The sequence below is a fragment of the Triticum aestivum genome, chromosome 2B (assembly GCF_018294505.1).
Source record: "Triticum aestivum cultivar Chinese Spring chromosome 2B, IWGSC CS RefSeq v2.1, whole genome shotgun sequence".
Taxonomy (NCBI): Eukaryota; Viridiplantae; Streptophyta; class Magnoliopsida; order Poales; family Poaceae; genus Triticum; species Triticum aestivum.
The window spans coordinates 741409296-741422684 of record NC_057798.1 but is presented as its reverse complement, the minus strand read 5'-3'; the positions used below and the strand labels follow the sequence as shown (position 1 = coordinate 741422684).

The following is a 13389-nucleotide window of genomic DNA, read 5'->3' as shown; positions in this document are numbered from 1 at the left end:
AGATAGGAATGCTACTATGAACACAGGTTATATATGTGAAAATCAATAATATATATTTTAGAAACACCACTCCTAACTGGAGCATAAAACACGACAGTAGAAGCATGAGCCTCCAATGCTTCTGAATTTTCTTTTAAACTCTACTTCTAAGATTTTGAGTCTACTGTGATTATCACTTTGATTGATATGCACACATCGACTTCTTAAATAATAGAACTGGACAACTGCCATGCCATCCAACATCACCATGACAATTAAGGTGTGGCTCTACATTTTTTGTTGACAGAAACACAAAAGGAATGAAACATAAAAGGTCGTATGGCCACAGTAAAGCATACCAGAGGAATAACTTTGCATACCTAGTCCATATGGTAATGCTACTTTGCAAGATAATGGTAAATAATTTTCTGAACTGAATATCCTCAAAAGAGAAGAAAAAAATCTACACTAGAAATGGAGGGTAAATATTTACGATGGACTGAATATATATCAGTACGGCATGTACCGTGGGCCCGTGGCCTTTGATGCCACATAAACCTAGCTTGGATGCCGAAGAATCAATTCGTTGAACATCTAACCTGCAAGAACCCACAAAGATGCATCACCAAGCAGCACAAAAACAATAGCAGCTACTGCCATGTTTCAAGGAGCGGTTGATTGCCTAGTGAATCTCACGGTACAGAAAAAGTCAGCGGTAGATTGCCTAGTGAACCTCATGGTACAAAAAAGATCATTTCTTAAAATGGACAACTTCCTCCTTCACTACCACAAATTACATTCGAAGAACGAACACAATATAGCGACATGTTTCAGAAACATAATAAGGAAACCAAACACAATATGGTGACATGTTTCAGAAACATAACAGGGAAAACGTGTGGGAATTCATGCCTAGAAGCATACTTGTCTGCAAGCCGGCTGCATTTTGTGTCGGGGAACCACAGTAAGCTTGTTCATGGAGTGAAACTGAATGAGCTATTGGATTCTATTCTAAATACCTATTGTTGACCTGCAAATTTGCACGCGGGTCTAAAAATAGTAACCTCGAATTAAGTAGACCAAGCTAAGCACATAGACTTAATTTATTGAAGCAACACATGGGGTAATAAGAAAAGGAAATCCCTAATAGTCATATTTCAACAGTTGAAACCATGCTCTTCCATTTGAATTAAAGTGTTCTTGATGCTACTCATTGTTTCATACTTTCGTCCATATGCATATTGTATAGATCTGCCATCTAAAGTGCTAACCTTATATACTGGTCCAAAGCCACCCTCGCCAAGCTTGTTACCGATGGAGAAACCATTAGTGGCAGCTGCAACTATCCCCGGATCAAATATCGGCAGTTCAAGTCATCATTGTGACTAATTCCATCATATTGACGGGGAGTGCTGCGTGAACCGCCGCTCCATTTATTCGATCCTACAGTGCTGAAAGTATACTATGCACATAATCTTGCCACCACTCAAAGGCTGCTACCAAATTGATATCATCGATAATAAAACAATTAAAAGCATTTTCCCAGAAGCGACATGAGACAGATGCTGAAGATTTGCACTCACCTAAGATGAACCGTAGAATGCATACATATGCTTTATTTAAATACTTCAAAGGCTCCAATTCTGCACAGACCAAGATGAAAAGGTCCAAATCAGCTCACCCACATCACCAATATAGCATCAGACAATATACTTCCAGCAATCATTCATGTGATTCATCTTTTCCAAACCACTAATCACACAAAAGTTCATGAAAGTATGGGTACACCACCATCCCGACATCCATCACTAACATGTCCTCATCTATCAAAAATAAATGGAGACGAAACAATAATCAACTAAATATACAGAAATTTACTAATGTTGAGGGATTGAAGTACAACATGGAGTGGAGGAGAAGTTTGGGAGGAGGGAGGAGGGACCTGGGCGACGGCGTCTGGTTCGTCCTTGCAGGAGGCAGCAACAGCCTTCTTGGCGCGCAGGATCTAGTTGAAGGAGGCGTCGGCGACGAGTCGTCCGCGCGCGAGGCCGCGAGGCCCCATGAGGCAGGGAGCATGCAGAGGAGGGAGCCGCCGACGCCGGCGCCGCGGAGGGAGGGGGCCATGAGGCCCACGGGGCAGGGGGCCTGCAGAGTGAGCCGCCGGCGCCGGCGCCGCTGAGGGAGAGGCCCGTGGCCGTTCCTCTCTGGTTGCTCGCGCTCGCGCTTGCCTGGTAGGAGCACCGAGAGGGCGGGGAGGAGGAGAACATGCGACGGCGGCGGCGAGGGCGAGCGGAGGCGGAGGCGAGCGGAGGCGGCTGGCGGCGGTGGCTCTTGAGAGGAAGAGATGTGCGGGAGAGAGAACTGAGGGGGCAGCGAATCGGAACGAGGAGATCGAACCCTAGCACCGATTGGGGAGAAGGCAACGAATCAGAGAAAGACACGTGTTGACTTAAGACGTGAAATGACGAAAATACCCTCGTGGGGGCACCAGAATATCGGCGGTGGCACGAGATCTTTACAGCGGGGGGTGAAACTGTTCATTGCTACAGTGCCGCGACTTTGATCCGACGGCCCAACTCCTTTCACCTCTCGATCGGACGGCCAGATTCGCATCAAGCAGCCAGATCCGACGGCCAGGAATCGAAACGGCTGCGGAGCCGGGAGGATCCTCCTCATTCTTATTTCTCGATTCAAGGGTGGAAGGAGTCAGACTATTTTCTAATGTTTTTACCAATCTAGTCTCCAATAACTTGCACATACAAAATCTTTGTCTCGTCGTAGGAATATGCAATCACTCACAAGTGGTCACTGGCATATGTATGGAGTGAACAATTTGGAGGGCTCCAGTAAGTCTGATTTTTAAAAATTAAAGTTAAAAGTTTGAAAAAGCTCCTATAATAATTTTACATGCAGTATATAGATATGTTCTATACATGTGTAAAGTTTCACTAGGAGATACTTTAACATGAGCAACATATTAATAATGTTGTCTATATATAATGGCAAACAATGTGTCTACTATCTACTATTGTATTTTCTTTTTTGTGTACTTGTATATAAAATCATGTACTCCCTCAGTTTCTAAATATAATACCTTTTAGAGATTTCAATATGAACTACATATGGAGCAAATTGAGTGAATCGACACTTTAAAATACGTCTATATACATCGGTATATTCAAAACTCTAAAAAGTCTTTTAGCATGGCCTTCTGGCTCCTGACTGGTCCTAGGGGAAGCAACAACAGGTAACCCCACGGCGCGGCGACTATATCTCGGTACACGTGAGTGTTTGTTCGGGGATTCCCTCCCACCTGTAGCTACTGGTCCAGCCCATATGCAATGTTTTTTTCCTGTTCGCTAGATTTCGTTGTGCCGTTCGCTGGGATTGTCTTCCCAAAAAAATTTCTCCCTTTCTTTTTTCTTTTATGTTATTTTCTTTACAGCTTTCTTTGGTTATCTGTTTTTCTTTGGTTTTTCATTGTTTTTTTTACATTTTCATGGTTCTTACCGATTTTCTTTGTTTCATCACAGCTTTTCATCATATTATTTTTTGTTTATTTGTTGGTTTTTGCTTTTCTTGGTTTTTGTGCTTTCTTTTTTTTCCTTTGTTTCAATTTGGTTTTGTTTGTTTCTTTATTGGTATTATAAGGTTTTTTGTTTTCTCTCATCTTTCACTGTTTTTATACACATTGTTAGCATATATATCTAGTATATTTTTCTAACAAATATTTAACACTTTTTAAATACATGATCAACATTTTCTGAATACATGACCAAAAAAAAATGTATACACATTTAACATTTTATAAATGCTTGATTACATTTTTTGGACGCCGATATGCATCGGTTGGCAGATCTTTTTAAAAGATACGCTGCCTTGCGAGCCATCGGATTTGGTTGATTGAGCCGCCAATCGTCACCTTCTATCATTGCAACACAGGGCGTGTTGCAAGTAGTCTCCGCAACAGAAGTCATGTTGCAGAAAATTTTACAAGAGAGGTCAAGTCGTAGATTTTTTTTGCAACAGATGTCTTGTTACAATTTTTTTTGCAACAAATGTCTAATTATAGTCTTTTTTTTGCAACAGAGGTCTTGTTGCAATTTATTATTATTTTTACAATAGACATCTTGTTCCAATTTTTTTGTAACAAATGTCTTGTTACACCTCTTTTTGCAACAAAGACATTGTTGCAGAAACTCGCTATAGTGGATCAGTGACACGCGTCACACGGAAGAGACGGCGGATGCTTGCGTACGATTCACAGGCTGAAACCAAGCATTTTCCTTGGAAACGATTACAATCTGCCGGCCGATCAGCCGCACGCCCAACCGCCAGATATGAGTTTGATCTGACAACACATAACCTCTGACGCGTGCCTGTGCCACTTGGACAATTTTCCTGCAACATCATCTGTGTTGCAGAAAAGTTAAGATGAAAAAATTTCTGCAACATCATTTGTGTTGCAGAAGTCCTTACGCAAGAACACTCATGTTCCAAAAAAGTTAAGACGAAAAACTTTGCAATAGAACCTCTGTTGCAATGTTTCTGCAACAAAAGGTCAGCTGTAAAGTGTTCCACAACACTGCCTTTGTTGCATTAGTGGGGAAAAGGGACACAACAATATCTACACATCGGTCGGCGGATGCTTTTTAAAGATCCATCGCCTTGATAGTTTTTTTTTTGCGGATAGTTGTTAGATCTAGTGTCCAACACTGTCCTCATCATTGCAACAAGGATTGCGTTGCAGAATTCTTTGCAACAAAGCTTATGTTGTAAAAGCCTTTTACAACATAAGTGACATTGCCGATTTTTTCACTATTTTTGCAACATGGGTATTGTTGTGAAAAAAAAGTTGCAACATAAATGATGTTGCAGAAAATATTTACAATTTTTTCCGTCTTCATTTTTTTGCAACATGGATCTTGTTGCGGAAAACAATTTGCAGCACACATGATGTTGTAGGAAAAATTACAAAAGAGGAAACACAAAGGACACGTGTCATACAGAGGACGCGGTGGATCGCTCGCGTTTGATCCACCGGCTGAATGTATGCTTTTCCCCATTTTTTCAATTACAAGTTTAACATTTTTTTAATACATGGTCAACATTTTTATATAAATACATTTAACATTTCTCAAATGTTGGATTAACATTTTTCAGGTACAAGTTTAACATTTTTTGGATGCATGGTCAGCAATTTTTCTATACACAATTAACATTTTTCAAATACTTTTTTTTGATTTTTTTTGGATTGCTTACCACATGTGTCATTTGGTAATTTTTCAAATACTTGATTAACATTTTTTAAAGTACTTGATTAAGATTTTTTTTAATATGGTCCTTTTGATTCGCACAACCCTCGGAATGAGCGGTACCTACGCAACTTTTTACACACATAATGTATATTTTTTGTATACATCAGAAGTATTTTCTATATACATTTAACATGTAAAGTGTTTTTTTGTAATGTATTTATGTATAACATTTGAAAGTATAAACAAAAGTAAAAAAGGACAAAAAAAACATGAAAAAAAAGAGGTTGTGGCCTCCTGCGTCTCACCAATCACCCCAATTCATCACTTTTCCTTCACCTGCCACTTGTCCTCCTGCCCCGGACATGCTATTTCTCCTTTGTTCCTATAGATAGAGGGGAAAACAATGAGTTTACCTAGAAGCACAAAATATTGTGGGGAAAAGAACGATATCATCAGGGTGAATAATGGTGGAATGTATATATGACAGATGATGCTACAAGGACCTGACATATCATACATAGATATATCTATTGCTGGCGACAATGTGCCGCTGCCGAGGTGGTATTGAGCAAGATAATGTTTCTGACAATCGAGAAAGACAATGGTGTCACCCATGATGGTAGGAAACGCCTTAGAACTGACGCACAACATCCTGCCTTCCATGAAGAGGGCGTTGCCACCAATGCATGTCGTCGGGACGGCTCTTCTTAGTATAATTATGGCTTACTAGAAAAACGCCCGTGCGTTGCAACGGGGTCACATTAACTTTAAGAATTCAATATTAATATTCTCATACATATCAAGTGACATTGGCGATCTTTTTTACCATCAAATCCTCTCACACACACTCTTTCCCTCCTCTTCCTCACTCTCTCTCTCTCTCTCTCTCTCTCTCTCTCTCTCTCTCTCTCTCTCTCTAACACACACACATATCCATCTTATTGGGTACGGGACCATAATCCATCTATTTCACACACACACACACGCTAGTGCATAACAATATGGATTATGTGTATTATATTTGCCACCACAATTGAGGAAATTAATTTCATGTAAATCAGTCAGCCACAGCTCCAAGAATACGCGGAGGAGGTGGCTCGGGTCGACGTCGGCGCCGTCGGGCGCGGGCCACGGGCCCGCTTCCAAGTGCGTCTGCGTGCCGGCCACCCATGCCGGGTCCTTCAAGTGCCGCTTCCAGCGCACCAACTCCCAGGGTCACGGCCATGGCCACAGCCAGGGAAGACACCCTTCTTCGCCCCCTTCACCGGCCGCGGCCAACGCGGCACCCGGCCTCGCTGTCCTCGTCCTCCGGCACCGTCGCGACCCAGTGACACAGCCCAAGCATCGGCCTCGAGAATCAAGAACGCTCGACACCGGAGAGGGAAGGGAAGATCATATACATGTCATAAGAAAGGGAGTTTATTTACTGCTCCATGGATGTATTGTTTCTTTGTTTGGATATAGATTACCATCCGTGAGTTAAGGTAAGGTTAATGTGATTGAGCGATTTTTCTGAAAATCAATTATTTATTTTCTAATTAATGTGATTGAGTGATTTAAGGTAAGGTTAATTAATTTAGATTTGATCTTTAGAGATTGTTCGTGATTGATTCTACATTACTAAATAACTTGCGCCAGTATGGAAAGCTCTGATTTGTTCAGATTTTTTCGTTGTGTGAGAGGGTGACGCAAAAATAAACCGATGAAGCGGGGGGAGGGGACGAAAATAAATCTACGAAAAAAAACCAGCAAAGGTGGGAGGAGGTACCAAAAAACCATGAGAGGTGGGACGGAAAAAAAAATCTGGAATCGAGACTACCAACTGCTCAATTAAAAGTAGAGATACTGACCACCAGAATCACTTGGTCGCATTCTACCAGATGGTACAAATAAGTGGTGCCGGGTGTGCTCGCCGGACATATGGCAATCACGTTTGGTGGTGGCAGATAGGGTTCCACCCCTTCTAGCTGAGGTGGGCCGATCTGTAGGACCTCTGATTCGGTGAAAGTTTTGTTATAGCGCACCGTATATATCTTGCCTTGGAACGAGAATGGACTACAGCTTCGGCGGTTGAGCGAGCTTGATACACTCCATTGCCGTTGCCCGGAGGTAGCTAAGGCCACATTACTCCAACCGTAAGCCCCCAAAATCATGAGCGAGACGACTTCATCCGCGCCCACGTTCATGGCGGCAGCATTGATATTTTTGATACTATTGCACCACTTGTGTCACTTGCTTTCCAACGATGTCGAGCCGATCACAGAACTCAGGAGGGTTTTGAGAGGCGGGAAGCCGAGGATGTCGCCGGTGAATGGGTGGAGGAGGCGGACGACGGTGTCGTGGTCCCGCTGCAGCAGCAGGATACCGTCGATTGAGTCGAGGACGCTGTGGTCACTCAAGAGCGGGAGGTGGACGCGGACGAACGCCCCGGTTGAGAGGTTGAAGAAGCGGACGAGCCCCTGCAGCTTGTCGTGGCCCGGGTAGAGGCCGTGGCCCTCGGGCAGCATCATCCACTGCGGTGGGTGGAAGCGCGGGTCGACGATGCCGCGACCGCGCGGGCAAGTGGTGCTGGAGCGCCAGTACGCGCACACGGCGTGGAACCGGACGTAGCCCCGGAAGTCGACCGCCAACACCCGCCACGCGATCAGGTCCAATAGCTCCTGGTGCAGCGACGCCCACGGGGATGCGTCCCTGGTGATGGCGGCGTCGGCATCGGAGACCCTGCCCTGTCGGCGCGTGCTGTTGCGCGTAGCCAAGGCCGCTGGCGCTGGGCGGTTGTGACTCCGGTACCGCGACGATGACATGCCACCGTGCCGGCTGATGGCAGATCTGGTTCCCAAACTATTGATGATGAAATCGATTAACCCTCGGCGAAGGAGTACAAATAGAACTTTTAGGTCTTCATCAAGTCCAACGCCAGCGATTGTTTACGCACAACAGAAAGAAGAACAAGAAGATCGGCTGTACTCAGGCGATTAGGGTTTCGGCTGGTCCGCGGCCGGCCGCCTTGGCGGCGGCGCGCTGGCCGGCGTCGTTATTGTCCCACGTCGGCGCTTGAGCGTCGGTGTTGGTCTCCACCATCTTCCGGACAAGTAGGATGGCTGATGTGGGTCTCTGGAGGTAGCATCAGGTGCTTCCCTGACTGGTTATGATCACATCAGAAGTTTGTTTCCTGGAAGTTTTTTGAGAATTTTAGACTGCGTTCTACACCCTCCTGTGAGGGGGCTCCGGCTCGCTGAATCGACGTCCCCTAGCAATTTTAAGCTAGGGTTTGCTGTCCTCCGGCGGCGCCGTCGACCGAGAGTATTTTGTTTCGTTCTTTTACTGCCATGAAGATACTGGCATGGAATTGCAATGGCCTCCGGAAGGCCCCGGCAGTCCGTGCCCTACTGGACGTCCAACGGAGTTGTAACCCAGATGTCATGTTTTTGTCCGAGACACACTTAGAAAGCTATCCGGCAGAGTGTTTGAGAAAACGTTTAAAGATGGATCGGAAACTTGTATGTGCCGGCGATGGAAGAAAAGGAGGGCTGCTTTTGCTATGGAAGAAAGAGGTGAAAATACACATACTACATCTTGACCCCATGTTCATTGATGTGCGAGTAGAGGGCCAGAATAATGAGTGGAGGCTTACTGGGATGTATGGTGAATTCAGATGGGAAAACAAGTACAAAACTTGGGACAGAATGCGTCAGATACACCAAAGTAATAATCTACCATGGCTACTGGTAGGGGATCTGAATGAAATCCAATTCCTTAGTGAGAAAGAAGGGGGAAATCCTAGGCCACCTCAATACATGCAAGCGTTCCAGAATGCCATTGACGACTGTGGCCTGAGGGATTTGGGCTACATTGGGGATCGATTTACTTGGCAGAGGGGGCGTATACGGGAGAGACTTGATCGAGGATTGATCAATGATGGCTGGGCAAACATGTTTCCAGCGGCTGCGCTACAGAATATGCACTATAACCATTCTGACCACCGTCCACTCTGTGTGGACACAGAATACTTTACTCATGTGACCAGAGAGTTAAACAATATGCATAATTCTTTCCATGATTGGGACCAGAGTTTTGAAGCGCGCTGGTTACGGGAACATGAGTTCTCAGATATAGTTTAAGAGGCATGGAACTTGGCGCGGTCTAACCCAGCCCTTGCTACTCTCCAGGAGGAGTTAAACAATATGCATAATTCTTTCCATGATTGGGACCAGAGAGTTCTTAAGAAACCAAAGAAGAGGCTTAGGAAGGCATAGAAAGATCTCGAGAAAATCATGACCGGACCAATCAATGATGATTCAGAAGAGAAAAGAAAGGAGTTATCCGAGCTAATTGAATATTTACTTGAACTGGAGGAAATACACTATATGCAGCGATCTAGAGCGGGATGGCTCAAGAGTGGTGATCGTAATATGGGATTTTTTCAGGCCTATGCAAATGCTAGACGAAAGAGAAACCTTATTAAGAGGCTTAAAGATGGCAATGGCAATGAGATGGAAGGTACAGATGCTCTTAAACCGCATATTTGGAATTACTTTAATAACTTGTTCACGTCTGAGGTGAACCATGTTGATCCATCTATTATCCATAAAGTTCAACGTAAGGTGACTGAACAAAAGAATGAGATGTTGATGGCCCCTTATACTCATGATGATGTGCGTAAGGCCATTTTTAGTATTGGTGATCTTAAAACACCTGGGCCTTATGGTTTACATGCTATTTTCTTCAAGAAATTTTGGCATATAATTGGAGAGGACATATCCCAGGAGGTTCTTTTTGCCATAAACTCAAGACAAATTCCTGCAGAGTGGAATGATACATGCATAGTTCTTATTCCTAAAACCGATTCTCCTGAGTTAATTACACAATACAGACCCATAAGTTTGTGTAATGTACTGTACAAAATAATCTCTAAGATGTTGGCGGCCAGACTAAAGGGAATATTGCCGGAAATTATCTCTCCCACTCAGAGTGTCTTTGTCCCTGGGAGACTAATCATAGATAATGTTCTTATTGCGTACGAGTGTGTCCATAAAATAAAAAATAAGAGATCAGGGCAGTCCGGACTATGTGTTGTGAAGCTGGATATGCACAAAGCTTATGACCGTGTGGAGTGGATTTTCTTGAGAAACATGATGGAAAAACTTGGATTTCATGACCTCTGGATTGAAATGATTATGTCCTGTGTTTCATCAGTGAGGTATAAAGTAAGATTCAACTCTAAAGAAACTGATATTTTTACCCCTTCTAGGGGAATTAGACAGGGAGACCCTCTCTCCCCATATTTATTCCTCATTTGTGCAGAAGGTTTATCTAGTATGTTGCAGTTTGAAGAAGAAGTTGGTGGCGTGAAGGGAATTAGAGTGTGCAGGAATGCACCATCGGTATCACACCTTTTATTTGCTGATGATTCTCTAATTCTCATGAGAGCAGATGTGTTAAATGCAACTTCCTTACAGCAAGTACTGGATACCTATTGTGCAAGTTCAGGGCAAATGGTGAGTCTGGCTAAATCAAGTATATTTTTCAGTCCTAATACTAGTGTGGTGTCTAAGGCAGAAATTAGCCAAATTCTTCATATAGACACTGAAGCTCTTTCAGATAAATATCTTGGGCTACCAGCTATAGTTGGTGCAGATAAGAGTGATTGTTTTAGGCATTTTGTTGAAAGAATTAAGGAGAGATTACTAGGATGGATGGAAAAACAATTGTCTATTGGGGGCAAAGAAATTTTGTTAAAGGCGGTGGCACAAGCTATCCCTATTTTTGCTATGTCTGTCTTCAGTTTGCCCAAGGGGATATGCAAAGAAATTACAGATATTATTGCCCAGTTTTGGTGGGGTGATGATGAAGATCATAGGAGAATGCACTGGATGGCATGGTGGAAGCTTTGTATTCCAAAAAGTGAAGGAGGTATGGGTTTTAGAAACCTATATTCTTTTAATCTAGCTATGTTGGCTAAACAGTGCTGGAGACTCGTCACTAATCCAGATTCTTTGGTGGCAAGAGTTTTAAAAGCTAAATATTATCCCAATGGAAGCATTCTTACTGCTACTCCAAAGAATGGGTCATCCTTTACTTGGCAAAGTATCCTTAAGGGTCTGGAAACTTTTAAGAAAGGGTATATTTGGAGAATTGGGACCGGGGAAGAAGTGAATATATGGAAGGATCCTTGGATCCCAGCTAGTTCTGATTTGAAGGTTATCACTCCTCGGGGCCAAACAGTGTTGACACGAGTGTGTGAGTTAATTGATCCTATGACGGGCACTTGGGATGAGGACTTACTGCAACATATTTTCTATCCTGTAGATGTCCATAGAATACTACAGATTCCTATCAATCTCCACGCCTTTGATGATTTTATTGCGTGGCAACCAAGCCGGACTGGTATTTTCTCTGTTCGCACAGCTTACCATTTGCAATAGATGCATACTTTTCGAGCACATGCAACTAGGATGGAGACCCCTGGTGGATCCACACCTCTGGCAGTCTGGAGTACACTTTGGAAACTTCCAATTCCACGTAAAGTTCAAGTGTTTGGATGGAGGGTGTTATGAGGAATCATCCCGCTGCGAGCTATCCTCACTAATAGGCATGTCGGGTCTAATGGAGCCTGTCCAATCTGCCATCAGGGGGCGGAGGGCATCAAGCATCTTCTATTCCAGTGCACGCATGCAAAGGATTTGCGGGACCGACTAGGCTTGCTGGAACTAGTGAATCAGTCATTGCCAGTGGATAGATTGGGATCGATCATTGTCGCGCATATACTGTCACTTCCGGACAGTCATCTATCTATGCATCCGAACATCAATTTTAAACAGGCCATTTTGGTGGGAGCGTGGTACCTATGGTGGATTAGGAGGCAGGCCACACACAATGAAACATACCCACCCTCATGGAGATGGCCTATCTCAGTCCTGTCCATTGTGAGGAATTTCCAAAATGCCTCTAACCGGATGACCGAGTTGCATGAAACAAAATGGAGGAAACCGGACCCAAGATTCATAAAACTTAATGTTGATGCAGTTTTTTTTGCACATGAGGGCATTGGTGCAACTACAGCTATTCTCAGAGACAACATGGGAAATTTTATTGCGGCTCACTGCAAATTCATTGCTATTGCAGCCGATGCTATCACCACGGAGGCAATGGCCATGAGAGATTGATTACTATTCGCTAATTCCCTTGGATTTAGTAGGATAGAAGCGGAGTCTGATTCCCTTCAAGTCATTAATTTCTGCTCTGGACATACAAGATGGTGGGATGAAGCTGCAGCCTTATTTGCAGAATGCATAGATATTGGTTCATCTATTGGAAAGGCCACCTTTAAGCATTGCTTACGATCATGTAATAATGTAGCGCATGTGCTAGCTAATCGTAGTTATCGTAATAAGTCCTCTTTTAGTTGGTTGGACGAGCCTCCCGATTTCTTGATAAGGGAACTCGTGGATGATGTAAGCGTGTTTTAATTCAATGAAGCTAGCCATGATGGCCTTTCCTTAAAAAAAAGTCCAACGCCAGCGATTTAATCATGTGTGTGTATATCGCGTCGGAAGTCTTATCATGCCCGCCTGGTGATTTTTTTTATTTTTTGCGGCGGTTTTATCTTTTACTCTTTTCTTAGGAATTATTTTTCATCTGTTTAATAAGATAGTCCGTAATTTGATACGTGCACGTGACACATGTGTTAAGCAATCTAAAAAATTCAAAAAGAAAAGCGAAATGATTGGGATCACCCGACAGATAACGGCAAAATTTCGTGTTTTGATCCTTTTTGCTAACAATTTCAGGATCTGACCTTCGTTTGAAAATATTTCGGGATCTGACCCATTTGCCTACCGCCAGGGGTTGTGGTGGTAGGTTTGCACGTCCTACCATCATAGGCTCTGGCGGTAGGCCCTTTGACGGCGACTGACGGCCGTCGGCGCGTGCTGACGTGGAAAAGGTCCTACCGCCAGAAGAGCTGGCGGTAGGGTCCTGGATATTTGGATAAGGCGGGGAGGGGATGGTTTGTGGGCCCCACCACCACTCTTCTTCCCCACTCACCTTCTTCCCCGTGCTCAGCCCCTCTCCCCCTCACAAACCCCCCCTAGATCCCCTCCATTTGCTTGAGATTTCACCGGTGGATCCGGAGCATTTTCATCACCCAAGG

General features: G+C 43.9%; 1 protein-coding gene across 1 annotated transcript; it reads right to left on the bottom strand.

The window, feature by feature from the left end:
* Positions 1–7465: 7465 nt before the first annotated feature.
* Positions 7466–8041, bottom strand: LOC123039529 (uncharacterized). The gene has a single exon (XM_044462660.1). It carries the CDS (start codon positions 8039–8041, stop codon positions 7466–7468), a length of 576 nt encoding a protein of 191 aa, XP_044318595.1.
* Between the last annotated feature and the right edge of the window lie 5348 nt (positions 8042–13389).

Coding starts and splice junctions, on each gene's coding strand:
- LOC123039529 (XM_044462660.1), bottom strand. CDS start 8,041: ATGTCATCGTCGCGGTACCGGAGTCACAACCGCCCAGCGCCAGCGGCC.